Source organism: Uloborus diversus, chromosome 1 (assembly GCF_026930045.1).
Source record: "Uloborus diversus isolate 005 chromosome 1, Udiv.v.3.1, whole genome shotgun sequence".
Lineage (NCBI taxonomy): Eukaryota > Metazoa > Arthropoda > Arachnida > Araneae > Uloboridae > Uloborus > Uloborus diversus.
The window spans coordinates 255,678,179-255,706,025 of NC_072731.1; the positions used below are offsets into that span (position 1 = coordinate 255,678,179).

General features: G+C 32.0%; 1 protein-coding gene across 1 annotated transcript; it reads right to left on the minus strand.

Annotated features, from left to right (window-relative positions):
- LOC129227010 (WD repeat domain phosphoinositide-interacting protein 4-like) lies at positions 1-26,541 on the minus strand. The gene is made up of 11 exons (XM_054861643.1): positions 26,422-26,541; positions 25,873-25,947; positions 19,985-20,089; positions 17,510-17,597; positions 15,805-15,899; positions 14,836-14,921; positions 12,997-13,119; positions 11,139-11,224; positions 8,918-9,019; positions 5,375-5,493; positions 1-3,319 (listed from the first exon to the last, which is right to left on the minus strand). The coding sequence occupies exons 1-11, from the start codon at positions 26,480-26,482 to the stop codon at positions 3,210-3,212; spliced, it is 1,050 nt and encodes a 349-aa protein (XP_054717618.1). The 5' UTR covers positions 26,483-26,541; the 3' UTR covers positions 1-3,209.
- Between the last annotated feature and the right edge of the window lie 1,306 nt (positions 26,542-27,847).

Below are 27,847 nucleotides of genomic sequence, written 5' to 3' on the forward strand. Positions count from 1 at the left end.
TTGATATATATGAAAACTGATTTTTCAACTTCAATTAAAAAATTCCCTGCATTTTCCAGGTTTTTGAAGAAATTTTCAAAATTCCCTGGATTTTCCCTGTTTTTTTGTTGATTATTGAATTCCCTGTATTTTCCCTGCTTCTTCAGGTTTCCCTGTGGTGTGGCAACCCTGTTAACATAAAAGACTGAAAAAATAGTAAACTTTTAACTTAAATTAACTTGAAATTGTGTTATAGAAGATGTTGAATATACAGTAAAACCTGTAAAGTTGACCACCTTTGTAAGTTGATCACCTGTCTATCTTGACCACCAATATGCAACAAATTTGGCTGAGAACCTTATAACAAACCCTTTGTAAGTTGACCACCTGTCTAAGTTGACCACTAAAGTACTGCACCCCGAGTGGTCAACTTACACAGGTTTCACTGTATTAAAAAAAATAATGACTAGTAAGTGAAGCCAAATTACTTTTCTTATTTTGGATAAAATGCCAAAATCTTTTAAAAAATTTACCTTTGCATTCAACTTTTACCTAAACTGCATTTTTCCAATGAATAAACATTATATTTCTTTCTATATTTACACTTGTGCGCAAAAACATGTGATATTTCAACAGTCAACAAACATTTCTAGACTTGTCTGATGTACATACAATATTTACACATGATTTTCATCTTCATGTATAAAACAATAAATAAGGTAATTACAAAACATACTTAAAATAAATAAATTATTCATTTTAGTAAATTATAATGCATTGAACAGAATTTATGCAACACTTATTGTAACTTTTTATTGCATGAAATTAAAAAATCATACAAGTGATTTTTCTTGTTAAAGTATTTTCAGCCAACATAATTGTATTCTAAAACATTCATTGCACTAGATGTTTCACAAAACACTTGAGCTTATAAGACTGAAAACAGAAGCAAACCAGTTTTACATATACACACACAATCACACTACTTGACTGCTTTTTTATGAATTTTTGACAAAAAGGAGTTTTGTAAATTTAAAATTCAAATGCAGGCAGTTTATTTATTTTTTTTTAAAATTTAAATCTTGATAGCAATTTTCTGAATGTATTGCAAATATTTAACCTTAAAATGCAACAATTCATGCATCATACAAAAAAAACAAAAAAAAAAAAAACCTAGAAACATCAACAAATTCCAGAACAATTACGTTAAAAAATATGATTTGTCACTTAGGGATAAAAGAGCATAAAACTGAGTTTGTGATTTACGATAAAAACTGGATTATATTTCTATATTACTTTTATAAGTAAAAATTAGATGAAAAAATAAATATACGCAGAAAATAAGTGAAGCAATAATTTTAATGTACTTCAGGCAAAAAAAAAAAAAAAAAAAACCCAAATCTTGTGGGGAGAGGGAATCAATGGCTTAAAATTCAATACATTGAAAATATTTGACTCAAGTTAGCTCATTGAACGTTTTTACAGTATAACACACTTTCAGTACTTGTGATATGATCGACCATATTTATGATCCAAAATAAAACATTTCTTGTCTCAAATTACTTCAAAGACATAACATAACTGTGAAAGAAATGCAGCAATCAGCTTTTTCATAACCACATAGTGGTGGAGCTAGCTTTTACATCAGCAAAAAAGTTAAAAAGGTATCCTCTAGGTGAGAAAAATATACATGTTGGATGGATAAAAATATAGTGTCCTTGTTTACTAATAAAAAATGACCTAATTCTTAAATAATTTGAGTTGCATAAAAGCTTCCTCTGTATACTTGAAATACTTGATGGCCACACCTTTCAGACTTGACCCTTCAATAATGTTGATGGCTTTTTTAAGTACAATTTAAAACAAAAAGTTTAAATGTCTTTGCACAACATATCCAACAATTTAAGCATCACATAGAGTGAGATTTGTGCAAATGCATAAACATAAACAACTTTTCTGTTATTTTTGCAATTAGCACAGAACAAATACTTATGAATTTTGGAGAGAGAAGTATTGAAAAAGTCTTTTTTGAACAATTTATAAACACGAAAAGCTTAGCGGATAATTTTCCTTGTTTCTGAAGCAACATAAGCTAAAATATTTGGAATCAAAGTCGAGAAGCAAAATAGCATTGAGTTTTCACTTCCTCAACGTGCATTAGATTTGGGGGGGGGGGGGGGATGTATCTAAAATATACTGTAATGAACCGTAGTTCAAAAATAAGAACAATAAAAAATTTTCCCTACTTTTTGATGAGATTAAGAGAAGAATCAAAAAGTATATTTTGCTTGAAATTTAAAGGTTACCAACTTCTGCACGTATTCGCATTACAAAGGTTTATGAAAAAAAGCTTCCAATTTCCTAAACATTTTATTTCAAAACAAAAAGATAGCATTGAATGAAATATTACTTTTTCTATTCATTCAACTTTTAGCTATATTTATGATGAGAAGTTTCCAATTGTCTAAACATTCAATTTCAGAAACAAAAAGACTGTGTTGAACAAATTGTTGCTTTTATATTCATTTAACCATAAGCTTTAAAGACAGTTAAGAGAGTTCTAGTACCTATACACTTTATCAGGAACTTAGCTATAGTTTTGACAAAGACACAATTTTATTTACACACTGTACACAGCAATATGGAAATTTAATTGAAATGAATTCCATCCAAAACAAAGGATTTTCGTGGTCCCAGAGCGTTTGTTGTTGAGTTTACCAAACTTATTGAGATGCAAGAGTATGAAAATATCTTTACCAGTTAAAATCTACATTGAACTAAGTTAAATTGAGTTTATTCAAAGCAAAAGATCTAGCACCAAAATAAGACTTTTTCATTGTAAGTTTATAAAGTTCATAATATATTACACATTGAAAAAAAAAAAGACAAACAAACACAAACATTTATAACTAATTAGACACACTCAAAATAATTTAAGCAAGATAAAAATATTTTAGAAAATCAATAAGGATAACACACAAAAGAAATTTTGTAAAAGACAAAGCATTTTAAAAACATTTGGTTATACAAAATCGTAATTAAAACCTTATGGCACAGAAACACATAGCCTATTTCAAATAAATCATAAATATAAATAAGTTTATGTCTAGATTTAAAAATTGATACATAGTTTGGTTTTCAGGGTTTCACAAACTGTAGTATTTATTCATCAAAAATATATCTTCAAACCTTTGAAAATTAAATATCACATTATAAGAATATGACAAGTTTTAAAAATCACTGTTGTCACACAAATTAAGGAAAACATCATAAGATTCCCGGTTGCAGCTTCTGTCATTTGTGTACACATATTTATGAAAAGTCCCATCAACACAAACAACTGTTAGGAGGAAAAAAAATGAAACGATTAAGACTATAATTAATTAATAAGGATACATTTTCAACTTTTGATGATCAAAACTGCACACACACAAACACACAGAGAGATATACACACAAAGCTCATATTTTAGGGGGCCACTGCACTTACATCAAACTGTTAAACCAAATTTTATGCTGAATTTACATTGTTTTTATAGTTTATATTTTAAATTACTATCATGTTTTAAAATCAAAAATTAAAAAAAAAAATAAAAAAATATTATAATTAATTTGAATTTTGAAATTTTGAATTCAAATTATGCTTTTCGCAATCCGGAGTTGCAACAGGACCCTACTCATTGGTTACTACCCAACTCATTTGTTTCTAGACACGGCTCCTGTCCCTCCAAGCCTGCCTTTCCTCTTGAACAGAGACGTGTGTATTAGTTGTGTATGTGTCAGGGTTGGCAAGTTTCTGCCGAGGTGGTTAAAACCACTGGTAGAAACCGGTTAAAACCGGCATGGCAAAAACCCATTTCTGCCACATTTGTGGCAGAAACTGGCAAAAACTCAAAAAATGACATAAAAGAAATCTTTGATACCCAATAGGAATTTAGCACAGAAAAATAATGAAATGTTAGCCAAAGCACAATTTAATTACAATATCATTAAAAATCAAACATTACGATTTTTGCACTCTGCAGCTGTTTCTAAGAAAAGGTGGATTGAAAATATAAATGATTTCTTAATTTAATATGAATAGAGGAGAAAAAACAGAATTTTCTGGCAACAGAAGAAGTACTAGATGGCAATGCCATCATGGAGCCAGCAAAGATTCATGAAACTTTCATCAATTGTATATATTTTTAAACTGATCCACTATGTAGTAACTGGGGTGGTTTTAAAATATGACTGGAAAAATAAGTTTTTGGAAATAGAGTCAATTTGTTTTGTAAAGATGTGATATTAGGTATAAAATCGAGGTTACTATCGGCAAGTAAAATTCTGGCATTTTCTTCTTGAGCACATGATAATTTTAATCCCAAGCATTTTAGACGACACGTATAAGCTAGTAAATGACAACCAGTAACTGCCTGTTTAAATCTGTATGTCACTTCTTTTTCGTAAGTGCCCTTAAGATTCTTGTCCTTTAGATTAATCCAAATGTTACGAGCATCTGCAGTTAAACAGTTCTCTTTCTGATCAAACTAAATCAAGGACAATGAGTTTTATTTTTTACAATGATGAAATGGAATCTTTTTTTAGTTTACTTAAACAAATATCATTTTGTAATTACTTGAATTAATAAAGATGCTTTTTAATTTTGCCAATTTCTGCCGGTTTTTACCGGTTATAACCAGTTTCTGCCACCGGCAGGGCAGAAACCAGTTTCTGCCGGCAGAAAGCCAACCCTGGTATGTGTAGGCTTTTGTGTGTGTATAGACCTGTGTGTATGCACGTTGGTGTGTATGTATGTGTGTGAGTGCGCATGTGTATGAGCGTGTATGTGTGTAGGACATGAATGCCACTGATTAGGAGCGGTTACCGGGAGACGGAGTTGCGCCTGCAGGTGACGGTGGCGGTTGAAAAAGGCACGGAACATCAAAGACGGTAAAGTGAGAACAATAAGCAATCGTGATTACTCAAAAAAAAAAAAAAAGAATAAACTTTAATTGTCATTTCTCATGTATATCACAATTAACTTTAACATAATGAGGAGGGGGGGGGGGTCATAGCGCAGACTGAGCCATTGAAATTTTGGGAGGGAGGAGTAATTTGAATGAACTTTTGTAGTATGGGGGGGGGGGGTGCCCCATTTTTCTTTTTAGGAGTGGATGGGTACTACTGAATAATAAAAATTTGTTGTTGCCCATAGAGAAATTTACCTTATTACATTTTGAATCTTCTATAATAAAGACAATCTGAATTTATTCCGATGAAAATAATGAAAGTTTGCAAGGAATATGGGTAAGTATTTATAGACAAAAAAACTAATAACATTTGACTATAATACTTGCATAGCATCTGCAATTACATTTATTTCAATCAAACAAATATAAGGGATGAATGCATACCATAAACAGAGGAATTAGATCCGAAGGCACAAATACATCTGCTATCTTGAGTCACATTTATTTTAGCAAATGCCCACTGAGACTCTCCATAAGATCCTATTAGTTTGGAAGCTGGGAACCTAGATGTAAAAAATAAAATTAATTCTTTTACATTAAAAATTAAAAAAAAATATGTATTTAAATACATGAAATACACCGCCAGCTCAATCATTCCAGCCGAGGATTGAAGTCTTGTGCTTATTAGCACTCATCAACCCAACATAGGAAGTGACTGAGCTGGAAGTGGAAAACCTCTTAAGGAAGCCAAGAGTGCCAAACAAACTAGTAGCTAATATAGAATTAGCTCTGACCAGAGGAGTGAACGAAAAAATGGTTCGGTTCAATTTGAAGATTGAAGGCAAGGCAGGTATTTTTCAGTAAGTTACAGTTGGTAACTTACTGAAAAAAAAAAAATAATAATAATACAAGTACAAAATTTATACCACTTAAAATTTTTTTTACAAAGGTATTGTTAGATTAGTAACTGAAAGAGAGTTTCAGAACTGTACTGGGATCAAATTTTACTCTTTAATTAACAATGGAAAAAAAGTAACTACCTTGTATTGTTTTGTTGAGTTTTAAACTGAACAGAGAATGCTAACTTTATTTGTACACATATGCTGTGGATGTAATTATGATACAAACGATTTTTTTAAAAAAAAAAAGTTAATACTTGTTGTATAATTTTTTTATAAGCTATTTTGCAAAAAGATTCAATAGTCCACTAAAAATGTATGGAACAATTAAGATTCTGTAAAGTCTCCACTTTCAAAATTAATCAGGTTGGTCAACGTTTTTCCTTGAATTGCCCCACTTTAGCCTGCAAGTAATGAAAATATTACTTTAAACATATTTACTTCAGGTATTCTTGTTAAATAGGTAACTCAATCCTAGTAAGGACACAGAAAATCTATTTCCAAATTCTTACAAGAAAGTTTTTAACAATTGTTAATATATCCGGCAATGAATGGAAATACGATAAATCGTAGTAAGCACAATAGTAAACATTGTATGTACATCTAAATTCGATAAAACACAAAGACAAAAAGTGATTCTAGCTTAGTTTTCGGGTAAAATGTGAGTAAGCATAGCTTAAAGTCTGTAACACAAATCTGCAAGCTACCTGACACCTAATGGGTTAAAGTTCAAGAGAGTATCTGTTTTATTGTGTTTTCTTGAGTTTTTGAACACAGTCTTCTGTCTAGAAAATGCTCATCTACAGTAAAACCTGTCTACAACGATACTGTTGGGACCTAAAAAAATATCGTAATAGATAGGTTATCGTTATAGATAGTTTGATTATTCATACTGACATTTTGTTGGACCCAAAAAAAAAATGTTATAGACAAGTTATCATTATAGACAGTATTGTTACACACTGGTTTCACTGTATTACCTCAACATGAGTTTTAAAAAAATAAATAATTAAAATAAGAATAATAAAAAAAAAATTAACGAAAAATGTGTGCATGCAATAAAATTATTTATAAAACTGAAAGAAAAATTAAACTTACGAATGAGGCAGTGAGAAGCAAAGAGACTTTTTAAAGTTTCCTATAAAACTAGTTTAAAGCACAGATCCTAGGTAGGCTTTCATTGAAATTTTTTTCTAAATCATGCTGTATAGTAGCACCCACCAGAGCTACTAGTACAATCTCTTGCTCCAAAGCAGAGGAGAGGTTCCCCTATTATCTGTGCTGGTTGATCCAAAGTTTTAACTTTGGCACTTACATCCATTTGCTTCTCATTGGCTCAAATCATAATAATTTCTAGAATTTTCTTGTATAATCTGGACACATTTTGAAGGTACTGTAAATAATCTCCTTTCAAGGAACCACCTTCAAGTTTTTCAAACAATTTATTTTTCTCAGTTATGATCGTAACTGGTAAGTTTCACATCACAACTTTAACTACTTTTAAAAAAAGTTAAAGTTTTAAAACATCGATAGCTTTGACGTTATATACTAAATTTGAAAGAAAACAAAATTTGGATAATTATCAAAATAACAGATAGCAACACTTTTGCAAGAAATATACCCCCTCCCTGCTAGATATCACTCTTCAACTACTGATGCAGTGCCACAAAGATTGATGCGCTTGCTCACTGTTCACTAAAGTTTTTATTCAAGCCGGATGAAAGAAAAAAAAAACATTTACACGCTTCTATCGGCATATTTGTGCCCTGATCAAGCATCCTTCAATCAGTTATTCTTTAAACAATTTTTGAAATTAAAAGAAATACAGGTGTCCCTAGTACAACACAGTACTTCTACAACAGTTTCAATATTACATGGTACAAAGCTTGAATTGATAAGTACATGGTTTTGATGTAACACAAATTTCAAAAGAAGGAATTTAATTTTTGTTCAATACGTTAAAAAATGCATGGTAATAACTGTAATACGTTTTTGCTTTGTTTTTATGAAACTTTTACGTAAAATTTTCTGTCTTCGGTTAAAAAGTTTGGTTTCCTCGTGTAACACTAACTTTTAACTTTGAAATACATACTTTATTTTTCTCATCAGTGTTTTAAAAGCTAAAATATTAATATTATTTTGTTTCCAATGCATTGTAAGAAAATAACATTAGGATTAAACAAAAGCTAAATTTGGCAAAAGATCAATAAAAAAAAATTGAAACAAAATATGAAATAAAACAAATAAAATAATTCTATTTATTTTATTTTATATTTTGTTTTGTTGTTGTTGCTCAGACAAACATTATTGCTATAGAAAAGCTCAGATTTTTTCTTATAGAATGCATTTTGTTCTTAGTAAAGAAAAGCGAATAAAGGTTTTTCTTGTTGTGCATAACAGTTTTAATTTGAGCTACGTAAATTAATTAAGTTTTATCATTTATAACAACTTCTATTTTTAAATCAGTAGGTCTTTGCATGTTCTGGTTACCAGTTTTTGTTCGTATGCTCTACTGAATGGAAATTTCAGGTATTATAAAATTTGCACCTTATGACTTTGTTTCAATATAACACGGAACATAGCTTCGATATAACACGTTACACACTGATATGATTTATGATATACATATATATATATATATGATTAATTAGGTTAAAAATAAGTAAAAAAACCATTTTTTAAAAAGTCTCGCATAACACGGTTTCAATACTACACAAAACGATTTAACCATTTTATATGAGGGATACCCCCCCTGTACATAAATTATAAGATACATTTACTTTTTGAAACCAAATTACGTCAGCCATTTAAAAATAAAGTTAATGGCTACATCTACCAATTAAACAAAGTGTCAGAGTTTTCAGTTATTCCAGTTTTTGTCTTTGAAGGCGCTATACAGCGATCCACATCTCATCAGCTAGATCTAACACATGAATTTTTTAGCTACAATCATTGGTCAATTTGCAAGAGTTGCCATTTGATGAGTTGCAATAAGACCGTTTCTTAGCTTCCAAGTATCAGTTCTATATGTATAGATTTATGAACAAGTTCTAAGAAAACTAATTAAAAATGACTGCATTTAACTTACGCTAATCTTTTGTTGAGATGAAAATCTTTCAGAGCAAATATATGGATAGTTCCTTTGTCGCTACATGCACACAGAAAATCTGAATCACTGCTAAAATTTATGCTGAAAATAAAATGTTACAACTAAAACATTTGAAATTGCCACATAACTATTAATAGCACCAATCTGCTAAACTTCAAGGCATCAATAGAAATTTTCAGTTTAAGTTCTTTTATCACTGCATGTTTGAAAAGTAAAATCAGAATGTTTGTTCTTGCTTAATATATGCACATGCTCACCTGCAGTACAGCATTACTTTGCAAATTATATACAAAAAACTTTAGTTTACCGAATCCGAATGTAATTTTATGTTAAACATTTCTTAAGGTTTCATATGCACACATACACAAAATAAATATAAAATAAATAAAGAATAATTACTTAGTCCTAACATAGGGTATTTGCACCAATAACAGACATGCTTCAGACATTGCTCTCAGGTTAACTCAATTTTCTGAGCTTTTAATGTATTTAGACTTTTTAAACTATTTTTCTCTCATGCAACTACATCTCATCTAACGTTTGGCTCATTTTGGATCGTCTGAATTATTTTTATTCTATCTTTATTTGCTCAATTTTGAAAAAAAAAGTCTGACTCTCAGTAACAGACACTGAAAAATCGGATGGATGTCAGACACGGATCTGATGATGCACAGTAACAGACAGGATGAAGAAACATGGGCGGGTTTATGTGGTGGTGGGGGGGGGGGAGCGAAGGGGGACAATGCTCCCCCCAGTTTTGGGAGGAATTTAAACATAGTAACAACACACCTCTCAAAATCTTAAAACAAAAAACATGATTGTTTTTATTTTCTTTTTTGAATGATTCATAAGAGAAATTTAAGAGAATAGCTAATGTCTTTTTCTGATAGTGTGTGTGTGGGGGGGGGGGCACTGTACTAGAAGTAGAAAAACTCACTTGGTTGCTGAAAATGTGTCTATTTTGAAATGAAAACCATTTGGGCAAGTATAGAAATATAGGCTCAACAAGCTATGCATTCAGCTGCAATACTTAAAATAATCAACAATTATTTTAACAAATTAGAAGCTAAAAACAAAGAAAAAATACTCCCTTGAAAAGAATTTGATAAGTCCTTGAAACTTTTAAGCAAAATGTGCTTCAATTTTATTTCTTATCAAGTGCATAAATTATGAATTGTTCAAATGGGCACTGAGTTAACTTTCTTGTTACCTATTTTCTAAATCTGTTCACCATTTTTTTTAAGCATTAACTTACATTACAAAGCACATTTAATGTATATAACTTTTTAAAAATTTTATTTGCCTATTTTTTCTTTAGATTTTTGTCTATCCAATTACCCCCCATAAAGCATCAAGCTGCAGAATTTTATATCCTTTTTGCGAAATTTCCTCCGGGGGAGAAACCTCTGGACCCCCTTAAATTGGAGTTTTTCTATATCCCACTTAAAAGGAAGCTTTGTGTCGCTCTTGATACTAGCTGCTCTCTTAAAGTCAATTCAAAAAGGACAGCGTGTCACACATTAATAAAAGTGATACACACAATATGAAGCATGGCTTTATGCATCACAGAAAATAAAGGCAAAAGACATGGAGGGGGTGGGATGGGGTGGGGGGGGGGGGGAATAAAGATGTTGCTCAAAAAAAAAAAAAAAAACTGCCCCCCCCCCCCAGGAACTGAGTCTTAAACCCACCTATGTGAAGAAAGGATGCGCAATGTACAAAACTCCCCTTTTCTCTTCAAAATGTGCAAAAGTTGTTTTTTTAGAACTAAAGCCTTATTAAATTCAAATGAACATGAAACACCTGTTGACTTCGTGGTGGCTGTTCATAACCTTCCACCAATGCCTTGTAAATACGAACTGGTGCATAAAATTCACTCTGATGACACTAGATGGTTGTACCGTAGTCATGGGCCCTAGCAACATCTGTTTTACCCGCCTAAAATCCTTATTATTTAAATCTAAACTTATGACTATCTGTTACAGGACCCTTGTATGTTACTGGTGCCGTTACCTTATTCAGAAAATTAAGATTACAAAAAAAGTTTAATACAATAACATCTTGAATGTAACTCAAAAAAAAAAAAAAAAAATGTGCTGAATTAAACATTTGACAAAAAGAATTTTTTGAAAAAAAAAAAAAAAAAAGAGAGAGAGAGAGAACATTTTTCAAAATTTCAAAGCATAGTTAAAATTCTTACCAATATACTGATGCAGGATCATAACCTCTACGTAATTCAATCAAAAGAAGCTTTCTGTATGTGTCAAATACTCTTATCAAAGTACCCTGAAATTGGATATTTCAAAATTAAAGGCTTAAAGCACTTCAAAAATTAACGACTAAAAATTTGGTATGAATAATTTAGTAATCAATTAACAGCAATGACAAACAACTTGAGCTAGTAAAACACAAACACACCTACGGTGATCTCAATTATCAGGTGATCTCACCATTGCAGGTCTACGAATAACATATGATGATCATATGTATTATTCCTCAAAGATGTTAGTTTGTGGGAATGCCATAACTTCCTCTACACTTAATCAATCTCAATAAGTAAGGCATCCTTTTAAAGATATTTCTTACAGCTTTTTGGCGAAATATAGAGAAAATTCACTTTTTGGTTGTTTTGTCCAAGTCCGATTTATTGTGTTTGTCATTAGACATTGTTTCAGAGCATAGCATACTAAAATGGAAACTCATTGGCAACAGTTGGTTAGAGGTTTGTGCTACTAATGCAAAGGTCATGAATTCGAATCCCCATGGGCAGAAAACTATTATTTAAATAACTTGTTTACTTCCTCAGAATCCTGATAAAAATAACCATGAATATATATACAGTAAAACCTCTCCTAACGGACACCACTCAAAGGCGGACACCCCTCTTATGCGGACAATTTTTAACTCCCCAGTTCCAATGCAAATAACATTATTAAACCCCTGTCCTGTGGACACCTCTCGATTGCGAATAAAAATATTTGTCCCGTTAGTGTCCGCATTAGAGGGATTTTACTGTAATATAAACTCATTGCAGGATTCTGAGTTATAGCTCTGTTGTTAAAAGCAGGAAACAAGCCAGTAATTTTAACATGGTAATCAAAAAATAACAACCAAATCACATTTCTGCAATTATTCAAAAAATTACTTAAAAATCCGGGTTTTTGATTCCATCTGTTAAGTGCAAATACTTTGCACGGGTCAGCTAGTATATCAGGATGCTAACCAGATATTAGCATTGTCAATAAAAGGTAAAAGCAATTTGGGAATCAACTTTCGCTCCATACCCAATCATATTAACGAGAATGAAAATAGGGATAATGGACGACTTAACTCTGGAGATAACATTTGAGGATTGGCTTTTACATTCTATAATGAATCATAACAGAGAAATGATAATTTGAAGCTATAGTTTTAAAGCACACAGTAAACTTTCAATCTAATTAAACTGGCATTCTCGTAAGATGTTTTGGAAGATAATAATACTACAATGTAGATACACGTTACAGCAGCAATCTTTAAACATCTGCCATTAGTTTTCCACACTACTTATTACTTCCTAACCCCCCCCCCCCAGTAAACAATAAAAAACATACCGAGCATAAATAGTTTTTCAAAAGGGTGTGGCTTTTCCATTGAAATAGTATGTTTTTTTAATTGTAAAAAACAAAAGAGTCATAAAAGTAGAATTTCACTAATCCGTTGAAAAAGCACATGTATGTATTTAAACGATTAGTGCGCAAAACTACAACATCAGATTCGTTGTACTTCAATTAGCCACTAAAAGAAGATAAAATTACAGAAACAGATTAGAGTGCAACACAAGTGTAAATACAGATTAAATGAAAAAAAAATTTAAAACTTATCTGACAAGCAAGGAATTTTAAAGAACTATTTGGGTAAAAACTCAAAATAGCATATTATTTAGAAATGTAACAATAATACATGTCAGTTAGTTTTTCTGAATTAAATTCTCAACAAACAATAAACCAATGCTTTCATAAAATAAAGGCAAAATGTTGTCAAGCAGTAACACTTAAAAGTGAATTGAAAATGCTTACCTTCACAGAGGCTGTAGCAACTAAAGTTCCTTGATGGTTTATTGCAATGTAAGCGACATCTGAAGTATGGGCGTTAAGCGTGATTGGTGTGGCTGAGCTGCCAGGATGAATTTTAGCCAAGTCCTGCAACAGATATTTAATAAAATACATATAACTCAAATAAATACCTTTGTGCATAAAAAGCAAAATAAGAAATAACAACGTCAAATAGCACAAATTGCAGATTACTGCAGACACGTGTTTTGACGTTACAAGGAATGCCTTTTTCAATACAAAAGAAATGAGCTTCTAGATGATAAGACATCGGACAAAAGCTTTTGTCGGATGTATACCCCATTTCTGTGGCTCTTTTTGCCTAAAACTTTAAGGGGTATTTCAAAAATGGAAGTCAGAGTAGTTTTTTTTTTTTTTTTTAATTTTTTTGAGTCCTTGAACAATGAATATTTTAGAGAAATAGTTATTTGAACAAAATATCTGCATATCATGTAACAAAAAACACTTAACGTGCATACCATCAAAAGATAACTCTTTTAATTTCTGCTACACAGGCAAGATTCGTTTTTTAATTAATCATTTACTAAATGATGCGCAAAAGAAGCGCTCTTGAGTCTTAAAAAATGTACCAATGCCTCCAAAAAAAAAAAAGAAAGAAAAGTTTGGTGCAGCTTTGATGCAAAAAGGATTAAAAAAATGTGTTTCATTCAGTGCAACTAGTAACAGAAGATAAACTCAAAGTTCAAAAAGGAGTTGGAGCGCTCGGTAAACACAAAGAACAAAGCTCAATCTTTGATTACTGTTTCTTAGTGGCTAAATTTCTAGATTCTTCTGCTAATTGACAATAGGGTGACGGGATTATTGTAAGCCATTTCGTTATATAGGCTATCCTTTAAAAAGAAATATAAAAAAATCCAGGATGAGATGAATTTCCTTATCTTTTTAATGTGTGTCCACTAGTGGGAATCAAAGGGAACAGCCTACAAAGGAATTTTTATTGAGTGGGATTTTAGAAAAAGTTGCTGAAATCACGCGATCCTGCACCCTGCCTTGTTCAATAACTCTTGTTCTGCTATACCTGACTTGATCACTAAATTTGAGTTGTACAAAATACTTCATGAGTTCTTGGATGATATTTTACTGTTCATATATATTCTTCAGAAAGAGTACCTGTAATCACGTACTGAAGCAATGAGAGAGCTTAGGGTCGTTTCCATGGACACTTTCGAACCCGGAAAAAACCTTTTTCCCGAATTCAGAATATTTGCAGGGTTTATGTGGAATCTTTCTACTCCTGCTAGCTTCTGGAGTGAAAGCGGTGTTTTTATCCAGAACGCATTACGCGAAACAAGTTCGTCTACTAGTCGCTAAGGATGCTGGGTAAAAACCGCTTTCTCTGGTACAATGGCAGAACCTCTTTTTACATGGAAACGGGGAATTTTTCAATTGTTTTTTTGTGGAGCCAGAACAGGGATTTACCGGGTCGAAAAGTGCGTTATGAATGCGGCTCTTACCTCACTAGCTCCTGAATAAGGTTGCTTACAATATGTACTAATACAAAGGAGGATGTGTCACATTCTATGATGGTTATTGTTTACAATGACACGTTTTCAAAAATGCTTGTGCTCAGTTCTTTGAACCAACAACCTTTTTCAACATCTAATTATTTATGTGGAAGATAAATCTTTTACAGCATGTCATTCTCAGTTCTAACTCTGCAACTATAACTGCTTAACATCCATTTAGCCATTTACCTAGTGCCCACAAGTTTTTTCACCAGTGAAATTATCAAATATTTATGTTTAAAAAGAAGCAAATGAAATGCCTCATGAATTTAGAACTTACCACTATTTGTATACTCCCTGAAATGTGACCTGGGAATACAAGCAGCTGCCTTTCTGAGCTAGGAAATGGACTGACTTCACACAGACCTGCATAAAATTATTTTAAAAATTACATTATTAAAAACAGAAAATTGAAAGATACAGAAAAAAATGAGCTGATGTGTGCATCACATGACTTCTTTTTACTCTAATTTAATGTCATTTTCCTATTATTGGCAATTTTAACGTGATTCAATAGTTTACTCTCCAAATATCACCAACAGTGGCCAAATCCAAACCAGATTTAAAAAAACAAAAAGATAAAAAATCGCCAAATTTGTCGCCAAGTTGGCGACCAAAACACTGGCCATATATCGCCAAGTGTCAGCCAAATTATAACACCACTTGAGTTTACATCGAAATTAACAATGATTTCCACCCAAAAAGGGACAAAAGACCACCATAGCAACAGCCGAATGCAACCAAAAGGAAAGATGCACAACTACACCCTACTAGGAGTCCACGTACCAAATTTAAACTTTCTAGGACATGCCGTTTTGAGTTATGCGAGGTACATACATACGCACATACAGTCACGAGAAAACTCGTTGTAATTAACTTGGGGATCGTCAAAATGGATATTTCGGGTGTCCGTACATTCCTAAGCATATATGCACGTGAGGTCGAGTCCAAAAAAGAACCCAACATTCATTCGGGGGTGAGCAAAATAGAAATTAAGGCCAATTTTTGAGTGAAAATTTTTTCGCGAATACAATACTTCCTTTTTGTGAAAGGAAGTTAAAAAAAATCCAAATATTTAAAATCTAAAACGATAAACTACCAACAAAAAGAATAACAAAATTAAAAACCTAACGTTTCAAAAATTATACATGTTTCAAAAATAGTTCTAGATTGAAGTTTAAAATCATGTATTAAGAACTAAAAAACCAACATTTTATGATTAATTGCAGTTTTACAAATTGGAACCTACCTCGTGGATTAACACCTGTGTCAAATGTAAACAATTTAGCAGGATTATTTGGAAAGCAGAACACATGTATCTGTGTTCTTTGGGCAACAAATAACCTAGAAAAAATAAACAAATGAATAGCATTTGAAAATTTTTTTGAATTGACTAAACTTTAAAAAAAAACATTTTAAGCATAATTAAAAAAGTCATGTTTTTAAATTATTCACAAAATTTATCAGCTGAGTGTGTAATCTTGTTTAATGTGAAAAAAGGATGTAGTTTTATTATCATTTAGAAAAAAAGTATTTCAGAAAAACAAATAGAACCAATCAAATGAAAAATGGAATCAATGGAGCAATCTCTCAAGAAACATTATATAAAAGCATTACTGTATTGCAATTTGTCAGAATCAAAGCAGTTAAGCATTAAAAGAACTTTACTTCAAAGAAATTAATATTTCTAATGATACAAGTTTCAAGTAGATTTTAATAGCTTCTCTGCGAAACATTGAATGGCAAAGCTATCTGACAATGTAGGTTTGGTAGCTATTGGTAATGGTTACCAAACTATCTGTTTCGAGGAATAAATTCACATAAAAAATTTAGAATCAATCTTTAAAAAATCATATGATAATCAATTCCCAGGTTCATCAATTAACTGATGGCTCAGACATATTTTTTACTTCCTCCATACCAGAGCTCAGTAAGTAATTTCAGTTGGTGTCAGGGAAACTTTTGAAATTTTTTTATGGTTGTCCAGAAAAAACCCTCATATTCTACACTAACCACTTAAATCAATCCCACATTTATTTCAAAAATACTAGAAAAAGTTGTGCCAAGAGATATTGTTACCTACATAAAAATATTTTTATAATTATTTATTTGTTTTAGTATTTTTAGTTTCAAAACCTTTTTGGTGGTTCAGTTTTTGACTTTCTGTGAGAAAGAGCTGTAACCTGGTCGGCCAGTTGCTGACCGCTGCTCTATACTATCGTCTGGATGGTTAATTATAAGTTAACATAAGTTATTGACCAACAGTTTAAAAAAAATCAATAATTTATAAATTAATGTTATGTAACAAGAGATGTCAATGAAAGATGCTGCCTAAAACTTATTGAAATTCAGTTTTTATAGAAATCTGAACTTATATATGAGGCAGTGAGAAGCAAAAGGATGTAAGTGGACATTTTCAAGTATTGAGTAAAACGTGTTTAAAGATAAGGTCCTAGGCAGATTTTCATTGAGAAGTTTTTCTAAATCTTGCTGTATACCAGAACCTACCAGGGCTAATGGGTACTACCTCTTGCCCCAAGACAGAGGAGAGGTTCACCTACCATTTGCCTTGCTATCTCCAAATTTTTTATTTTGCCACTTACATTCCTTTGCTTCTCACTGCCTCATATGATAAAAGCAGAAATTAAAGACAAATTGAAAAATAAATAAATAAATAAATAAATAAATAAAAATAAATTGAGCAAACCCATTTAAGTAAAAAAGAATTTAAAAAAAATCTGTTCAAACCGGTGACAGAAATACAAATATCTTTTGATACATTTTCTGACATAGATTTAAACTTTAAGAACTAAAAGTTCAACAGCATAAATAATTATAAGAAAAATGTTTAACTCTTTTTAATATTCTACACCCCATTCCCCTCCGTATAGATAAATAAATAAATAATAATGTTTCAGAAGAGAGCTAAAATATCAAAAACATGAGCAACAAACCTGTCTCTCCTCATCCTCAAAGACAAAACAGGAGAAGAAAATGTAAATTCAGCCACAAATTTTTGAGCAAGATCATCCCATAATAGTACTGTGAAAGGAAAAGAAGATACAAAACTTTCACTTCTTTCTGAATTATATATAAATATCATATAGTAGGTTAATCAAACTTCTATTAATTGCTATCTGTTGTCATAATATTTAAGTGCAGGAAACTATGTAAACCTTCTTCTTTCTTAAAAAGAGAGCTACAGAAAATCAAAATTAATACAAAATTATACAGTCGGACCTCCAAATATCGAGCTTCCATATATCGAACTTTTCTATATATCATTTTTTTTTTGGAGACATTCGTAGATTTTTTTTCCACTTTAGACTGTTTGTCTCATGAAAAATGAATGTTAGGGGAGAAAATTATGTTCACCAAAGGTTACTACAAAACTCATAAGGTATCTTGGGTTGAGGGGTGTGTAGATAGGTTGTTTTTCCATTCTGGAGTTCTTAAATTTGCTCAAGAATATTTAAAATCTTAGTTGTAACCAGTAATAAAGTAAAATCAGTTTCAAATTATCCCTTTTGTCTGTTGATTATCATTCCTCATCTTTTTAGCTTCAGTGAAAATCATTCAAGTTAAGTAGATTGATTTTTTACTTTTCTCTTGACTACCATCGTCAAAACAAAAATCCCCTAATGTTGTGGATAAAGTTGAATTGCCGATGAATAAAGATGCCTGAAGGTGCAAAAATGTCATTTTTGGTAAATTTAGTATTTCTGCAAGCAGAGTGCCAGCTGTTATGAGAAAGTGGAATGCCATAATAAAAGTACTGAAACTTACAGAAAACTTTCACTCAAAAACATGAAACGCAATACAGTTGTTTTTTTTAGAAACAATGCAGTGCTCACAGTCAATATTTCACATTTAATTTTTTAATTATTAACTTTCATTTAATCAGATACTTGTATAAATTAGAAATTGGGTTTCATACATGAAAATTAGCTTCAACTTTAATGTTTTAGGAGATTTTTATGATAAACTAAGATCATTTCTATATATCGAATTTTTTTCCGGCGATTTGGTACTTTGATATATGGAGGTCCGACTGTACTTATTTTACAGTAAAAATACAGATTACTACTTTCGTTGTTGTACTATTGACTTTTATCAGGAACTAATTATCACAACACTCTTTTAAGCTGGAAATATCCTATCAAATCTTGCAACCATTACTGAAATAAATATATTTATAGTGATTACAGCCTTTCAATGAAAATGCTTAGTTCCAATTCTATGGATAGAATATCACTTAGTACCAGGGACTGTATGTGCCATAAAATAAACCCTGAAAGTAGAATGCTACTAAATTTGCGACGCATATCGCAGAATAGATGTCACAGCAGCAGAGCAATTATGTTCAAATGTGAGGGGAAAATGTCGACAAAAGCAGGTCTTCTGTAATATATTCTAACTAAAAATATAATTTTTCAGAAATTCTGCTCAATTTCTGAAGATTTCTTCAAATTAGAAGAGAATCTAAAACTCCCATAAATTACGTTTACTTGGCAAAACTTAAGCTAAATGTTGAATTTTATGCAACATTTGCAAGCATTTAAGATTTACTTCAAATGGAAAGAAATCTTCAAAATTTGTGCAAAGTCATTAAATTATATTTGCAGAAATTCTACAGATTTCTGCAGAAAAATCATTATTTTTCTGCTTTTGAAGAATTCAAATTTTCTATGTTTGTTTTGCTAAGTTTTCCTCTTTCTTTCAGTTGTTTGCTTCCAGGCTTTAGAGTGATCCAATAATTCATATAAATCTGAAAAGATTATGATTTTTTTTGTATTTTTGGTTCCTTTTTCTATATTTTTCACCCTAAATCTTCATCCACTCTAATTTCATCCATAAACGTATGTTCTGGAAACATGCCAACACTGAAGCAATTGCCTCGCCAAAAATTGCAAGCCTCCTTTGAGATTTGAATCTTTTTGCATCCTGAAAATATTCAATTATTTTGAAAGTTTTAAGGTATTTTTATTATACGCTACTGTAATTCAGCTAATTTTATTCATTAGTTTAATAATTTATTTATTCATTAACATTATTTTAATTTACACTTTTAGAATTTTAAAATAGTATCCAATGAAAAATGATAATAAACATAAGCAATGCATTAAAATAGCTGGGCGAAATGAAAAGCCCTAAGAGTCTTCTTAAGTTTATTGGACTTTTGAAGACATTTCTAGCACATTGGCTCTTTTGTTTCAATCAACAAGGTAACCAGGAAAAATATGTTCTATCTATATGTTGTATCGAAACAAATTTCAGCAAGCCTAGTTTGCAGCCAAGTGGTAGTGGAACTTTTCATTCAACTTTAAAACATTTACTTTCAATATTAAGCAACTTAAAGATAAATATTTGGGTAGTTCCTTGTCATCAATTCAGGTTCATATTTTGCAAGGACAAAAAATATTTCATACCTGCATTTTCTGCAAATTTTTGTTTCCTCCCACCGCCAACAATAGCAAGTAAATTGGTACGATACAGCATTTCACATATACCAACGCTCCCTACAACAGATGCATCTGAAAGGAAACATAGTTTAAATTTTTCTTTATTTCGTAAGATCATATTAGGGAAAGGAAGAACTTACATAAAGGCAAAGAACATAACTGACATAAAAACACTAGCCTGAAACTTCCAGTTAGTTATCACTTATTTTTCAATGCAGTTTTTATTTTTATACAGATTTACTAGGGGGCTAAACCTAAATGTGTTCGAGCTAAAAACGCAAATAACTCTCGCCATATTTAAGTTAGGGCATTGAACCAACTTGCATAGAATGCAGAAAATTCTACCCTTTAAAGCGATACATAATACTAATATACCAGGACGACCGAGTCTCGCTCGGCTTTAAAAGAATTATTTTTTGTCAAATTGTGTTTTTTTGAGGTTCAATACTTTTCCAAATATACTTGAAAAGCTTCACGTTAACGAAATATTATGTACTCGACCTTCTTATAAAGTTAAAGTACCAAAGAAGATTCTGAATGTAATTAAATCAACATTTTGCTTTAAACTATCTGTTACGTTTGTTTCCACTATACAATTTTCTTGTCAGTAATTTAAATATTTTGACCTTAGTTTTGTTATGGTGAAATCGGTTTTTAACCGAATACTTCCTTTCATACTATGATGCGTTTCACGATTTTATCCCAATCGAGATTTTCTTATTGAATAAGTACTTTTAGTTTTTACGCCAGAAAATGCTACATACAGTATGATATCCATCAAAACTGATGAGCCACAAACCATTCCAACAAATGATAACAACTGACTTAACAAAACATAAACAATCTCAAGACATACACTTCTTCGAAATAAAATTTAGAAGCGTGATTTAAAAAACATGTTAAACTATTTGAAGTGTAAAAAGAAAATAAATAAATAAAATAAAATAAAATAGGATGGTCAAGCAATAGTTTCACTTAAAAAGGAAAAAAAGCCTTACATCGACTTACATAATGCTTTTAAATTTGTTTTCAGCCAAGTGTGTTTGAAATTAGCCAAAGTGGCCAATATCAGCCAAGCCTGGCAACCCTAAGCAAGTATAAAATTTTAAAGCGAGAAGAGACAAATTTTCATTGTTATGATTGCAAATCGTCTGCCTGACGCGTCAACTCACAGTTTGCTTCAAGGCTTAACTCAATTTGACATTATTAAAAAACTGTTTTTTGTAAAAAATCGCGCTTTTACAGAAAAAACACTGATGTAGATGAACTTAGAATGCAAAACTACAATTAAATCCAAAATTTCATCCAAATCGTTAGAGTCGTTTCTGAGATAAGAAATATATATATACCCACAAGAATTGCTCGTTTAAAGATATAAGATGTGCAAGTAATTTTTCACCCCTTTAACAGACAATAACTATTAATTTACACAAAATTTTAGCTTAAAAAGGTAATTACAAAAAAAAAAAAAAACCTGTTTCAAAACTTAAAAAAAAAAAAAAAAACGCAAGTGCATACCACCGGGGCTTGGAGTAATTTAGTACATAATTTCAAGGCTGTAGGTACTATTTGGTCTCTTGGACGCAGGTCCGCCACAGACTTCCTTTGACTCTTTGGTTTAACATTTTAAGATACAAAATGTTTGACAAACTGTATCTATTTGTATTAATTATTCTCACAACCTTTTTGCAGACTTGGATAAAAACTAGCTGCAAACTCAATTAATTTCTTTTGAAAAATTTTAATGAGTCCCAGCCATATTTCAGACAATAGAAAAAATGCAAGTGGAGTGCCACTATGTGACTAGCTTGGGTTTTCAAGCAAGGTTTGGCAAAGTTTTTGATACTTTGGTAAATACTGCGGATTTACTGTCCTGTCCAAAACTATATTTTTAGAGGAATTGGATTTTGTGAGAAAATATCAAAAACAAAATAAAATGTTCCAAAGCAATATTTTATATTAAATATTTGTTCAATGTGAACATTTAAGTAAAAATATATACAGTAGGGGGCACTTAATGTGATCACGTTGGGACAAAAACAGTTTGATAACAATAACCGAAAAGAATCCAGGAGACACAAAAAGATGATTTTTTTAATTAAGAAACATTTTATTTTTCACAAATGAAAATTAAAATTTCAATGACTCAACTAAATGCAGTTTTTTTTAATAAATTCTCAGAATGGAATAGCTCTTTATTTCTATCGATTAAACCATTCATCTGATGCTACGAAGTCTTTTTTTTTTTTTGCCCATTTTAAAATCAAGATTTTCGGTTTTTTTCCACATTAATGTTTACTCACACATCCTCTTCCCTGACATTCAACTTCACCATCTTTTCCAGCACGGTTTCGCTTGTTATTAAAATTTTCATTTAACGTTACTTTGCTTTTAATCTCGTTCCGTTTTTTTAGTAACCTACAAAGTAATGGCGGAGAAATGTTTAGTTGTTCAGCAGCATTTTCTCGACTCACCACGGTTAAATTGTCAAAGCATTTTAAAATATCAATTTTTTCCTTGACAGTCAACTCATTGCACTTTTCCTCCATGGCTGAAATGTTTGACCATTTAGAGTGAAGTTTTTAGTGTAACTGAGCAGGGAGAAAAATTCTTCTGCTTTATTGATCAGAACGTAACTCGTTTTCTTGGAAGCTACTTGTCAGAGTTTGCATTTCTGTTCATTGGGGAACAAAAAAGAAGAAAATTGAAAGTTTATGAAAAAGTGATAACAATAAACAAACACACTGATTACAATGTCCAACTTTTTGTAACACATATTAATCTGCAAGTGTAATGGACTTTGGGACTTTGATAACATTAAGCGAATGAAACACATGAACCGTGATGACATAAATAAGGAAGTTTTCGATTTTTCAATTTTATATGATAGAGATATGATGTATGAACATCATAGGTGAAAAAATTTTTGCAATATGATAATTTTTTTAAAATTAATTTTTAAAGTTAAGTTCAAGCGTTGTGACGTCAAATGGCACAGGAAATGACGTCATGTGTTCTTCCGCTGCGGGAGAAGCTGAAGGACGAGCAGTTGGCTTTGAAGACGAAATGTAAGGCTTACCTCCTCGCATTTAACTCCTCGCGTTTCTGAAACATTAAACCTCTCATCCTCTCGGAAATATTCGAATATCATCATTGATGTTACTTGAGGAAGATTATTAGATTGTGCTTTAACGAATTTGGCCTCCATAGTGTGTTCAAAAGGATAATTGCATTTTTTAAAAATAAAAATATCAGCGTGCTCAAAATGTCCATAGCGAAAACAAGGGATCTTCGGCGGAAGACTGCCCATTAGTGCCCTGTGACAAAAGCTCGTAACGTTTCAGAAAAGTGCACTTTTGCACGTGGATTTTTTAGTTTTGAGGGTCAATTAACAATATCCAATAGTCAAAATATGAACATTTAATAGGTTGCAACTTTCCTATTGGCACCTACTGTATAACCTATTCATACAGCTGATTCTAATCTGGTTACATAAAAGTTGAATTCTCCTTTAAAATTTTCAATTGTATACAATTTTTTTTTCATAATAGTAACCAAATTTTCTGACATTTAAGCATGTGGGCAGATGAAAGCATTCAAAATATAGAGTGATAATCATCTTCAATGCAATGATAATTTTTTAAGTGAAGGAAAAAAAAATATATTTGAGTCTTTTACAGCTTCTTGTAGATTTTCCTCTCGACTATAGTGCCATTTCATGATCAAGAACTAAATTGCCACCAAACTACTTTAGGAAAATGCCGATAATTTGATTCTAAAAAACATCAAGCTACAATGAAGTCACTGATTCCTGCGAGCGAGCAACTCAACTCGAGCGGAGAGCAGGAGTGGAACGAAAACAATTCGGCGATCGAACAGACGCGTTTGATTTGGTGTGTATCATTGTAAGATTAATAAATAATATGGAGTCAGATGATAGTGTTTACTGAATCAACAACAACACTAAAGCTACAGTGGTGACCTCCGGACTATTTTGTGCATTGAAAATGAGTACTGATAAAGAAATTCCGAAACAAAGCGTTGCAACGGACGTTCTTTCTGAAACCGAAAGCACTGAGCAAGCCTGCTTTGTGGGTCATGTTGGAGTGAAAGTTCCACCGTTTTGGAAGCCTGATCCCAGGATTTGGTTTCTGCAGTTAGAAGCACAGTTCCGCCGTGCAAAAATCACAAGTGACGAAACAAAATTCGACCTAGTCGTCAGTTCCATAGAGGCGGAAATCCTAGCGCAAGTTACGGACATTTTAGTTACCCCACCACCCAACAACAAATATGACGCAATAAAAGATCGCCTGATTTCGACTTTCGCAGACACTGAATCCCAAAGGACACAAAAATTGTTGACCCAAATTGAACTTGGGGATCGTAAACCTTCAATTTTACTCTGTGAAATGAGAAATCTTGCTGACCAAAAGGTTAGTGAAAATTTTCTAAAAACCTTGTTTTTGCAACGCCTCCCAATGGACATGCGCAGCATTCTATCAGTCAGCAACGATGATTTAAATAAACTGGCCACCATGGCTGATAAAATTTGGGACCTTCGATCACCCAATAATTACAATTTGGCTTCGGTGTCACATACTAATGTGTCGATGGTTACTTTGGAATCCCTCCAAAAACAGATAACAGATCTCCGAATACTGGTGGAAAATTTAAACAAAAGGGGACGTTCCACAGCTCGTCGTCAGCATAGTGGGAAGAGCCACAGCAAATCTGGCAGCCGCAAACCCTCCGATCAGCACGGAATATGCTACTTCCATTCAAAGTTTGGTGATAAAGCGTATAAATGCTTACAACCATGCAGTATGTCTCTTCAACTACGGCGTGAGGGCCCCGACGTGCAGGAAAACTGATACCCCGGCTTTCCACGGCGACAGGGAGCCTAGGGGTGGAGCTGAGTCGCCTCTTCATTAGTGACAAAGCATCAGCAGCCCTTTTCCTGGTAGATTCAGGGGCGGAGATTTCTGTAATTCCTCCAACGCGCACGGAAAGAAAAAATGTACATAAGTTTGAACTATTTGCAGCAAACCATTCGAAAATTAAAACTTTTGGGCAGAAACTGTTACGACTCGATCTTGGCCTCAGACGAGACTTTGTATGGCCGTTCATAATAGCCGATGTCGACAAGCCAATCATCGGGATAGATTTTCTGGCAAACTTCAACCTTTTAATCGACAGCAAAAATCAAATGCTAATAGATGGAAATACAAAACTGTCAACAAAGGGAATAGTTTTTGTTTATTATAGTTAAGAAATTTTAATTTCATGCTTTTTTCTTAAGTAAGATAGTAATGAAGGGGAAAAAATGTTTCTTTCAAACTCCTGTATATTAAACAGTTTTGATTTTGGAAAAGATCACATTTCTAGCAATGCTTGAAGTGTTTGCAGAACAATATCACTTAAATGACTTTATGCTGAAGAACATCAAAGTATTTTGCTTTCGGGTAAAGCCCTACTAAACATTGTCTGCCAAATGAATAAAGACATAAGTTAATGTATGTGACTTCCATTTCAAGTTAATTCATAAAAAATGAAGTATTTTCCTTTTAGTCCCCTAACTTAACTTTAGACGAAAACGTTTACTACTCTATGCCTTACATGTGTGACTGAAAAAAGTGGTCTGAGTATTTTCTATTTTCTAGTGTTGAAATTTAGAAACATATTAAAAATCTTTATTATGAATTTATGACTGATAGGAACATTTGTTTTATTTTATAGTTGTTTAGGAAATACACATTAATGATCATGAAAAATACGGTTTTTTATTTTGGCTGCTCTTATGAGTTACGCACAAACAAAAATTACTTTTCAATGGTCAACACATAATGAAAACATACCTAAATGCGTTTTCTCACGAAGTGGTTCCACATTGTATATTCGCAAACCATTGTCCATAGAACAAGAAAAACAGCCTGAGAGAAAAATATAATAAATATTACTAAACGCTCAACGACAGGAAGTTTTAAGAACATAAATCAAGTCAAAATGAGCAAATATACATTCAAAATTCAATTCTCATAAATTACTAAAAGAAAAAATAGTAATATAAAAACACAAAACTAGGCATTTTAATGATATGTGTTTAAAATAAACATAATATGTATTTAAAATAAACAAAAAAAAAAAAAAAAATTCAAGTTTTGGGACAGACATCGAATCTAGTAAATATAATTAATGCACAAGTAAAATTTATAATATATACAATATAATATCTGGAAAAGATTTGAAAACTGATTCATAGATTTTACTCATAATTTTTTTTCATTAACACAGAAAAGCACTCTGTGAAAAAAAAAATGCTTCTTGTTGCAACCCAAACAAAGAACTTGGAACGTAGTTTCGCTCTTGTTTACTTCGTTTAAAGCGAAGTTACAGATCAAACTAACCATTATCCTGGTTGAATCTTAAGCTGGTGACGATACCAGAATCAGAGTGCACTAAATTCATTGCAAAAATTACGAAATAAACAACTTTGTCATCAATTATTCTTCATTTTACGTCTTTATTGCCTTCACTGCAGAACTGTTCACCAGCTGATAGATTTGGAGCCAATATAAAAAACACACATAGTTGAGTTGTTTCATAACAAAAACATCGATTGCCCTCTACCGTGCAATATTTAAAGCTTACGTTCAACGAGCACAACCGGTAGCTACCGGTTAGTTGATCAAGTGACAGCTAATGATCACTTGCTTCAATTAACCAATCAACAGCTTAAAACGGTAACCGGTGCATTCACCGGTAGGTCATAGAATGCTGCGGTTAGTAACCGGTAAACCGGTTAAGTTCGTCGAACGCAACCAAAGTTAAAAGCAACGAAAAAGAAAGCAAGCAAGCAAGAAAATTCGGAAAACAAAACTTACAACCAACAATTTTATAACTGCAATTTAAAATAACAAAACAATTTCTTTTATCGTAACCTTAGAAGGACTTATGAGCAATCAAATGAGCATCCTTTGGGATTGCTTTAAATAACGAGATCAAATGTTCTCGCTTTGTGGGGAATGCCCGAATTTTCGTAATTTGTATCCACGTTTAAAACCGGATTTTTTTTAAACCAAAAAAATAAATAAATTGCTTATCAACATTGTTAAATAAGAAAACTGCTCAAAGGCACAGATTTGAATCTGTCTTCAGTCGGTGCATTTTCAAGATGATGAAAATGGACAGCGCACGATTATGCGATACATAAAAATCCTTTGAGTATTCGTTTGGCTTGAGTATTCATGCATACATTTCCGTAAAAATGAATTGTTTTGGTGATTTGAAGAAATGCAAAACAGAGGCGCGTGCGGGACTCTGTTACCCGGGCCTGAGCCTGAAGGGGGCCCGAGACTTTTAAAATGAGAGGGTGAAAAATATGGAGAATAGAGACGTAGGGGTAAACAATATTGAAGGGGGGGCGTTAAAGTCATTTGTGACGGGTTCCTGGTAAATCAGCTTCAAGGGGATTTAGATCATTATTCACTAAAGACTTAATAAGTGAACCAGTGAGCAGAGTATGGCAATTAATGTTGAGAAATGCCAAGTTGCCAAGTGCTACATTTCGGTCATGGAAATAAGACTACAAGTTGTTATTTACAGGATTCTAAGTTGAAAATGTTATTGATCTGGATGTCTCAATGAATCAGGATTTCAAGTTTAATCAACAGAGTGCATCATGGCAAGTAAAAATGTCAACAAAATATGCTTGGGTTTATCAATCGATCTATTTCAAGCAAATCTAAGAAGTTTTTTCCGTCTTTATATAGAAGTTTAGTAAGAGCTCCTTTGGAGTATGCTATTCAGATTCGGCCTCCTTATCTGGTATCT

Excerpts from the sequence above, each read along its gene's own strand:
- LOC129227010 (XM_054861643.1), bottom strand. The coding sequence starts at position 26,482 with ATGAATTTAGTGCACTCTGATTCTGGTATCGTCACCAGCTTAAGATTC. Across the intron at positions 25,948-26,421 it reads AAGATTCAACCAGGATAATG|GCTGTTTTTCTTGTTCTATG; the intron begins GTTAGTTTGATC and ends TTTTTCTCTCAG. Across the intron at positions 5,494-8,917 it reads CATCTCAACAAAAGATTAGC|GTTCCCAGCTTCCAAACTAA; the intron begins GTAAGTTAAATG and ends TTTTACATCTAG.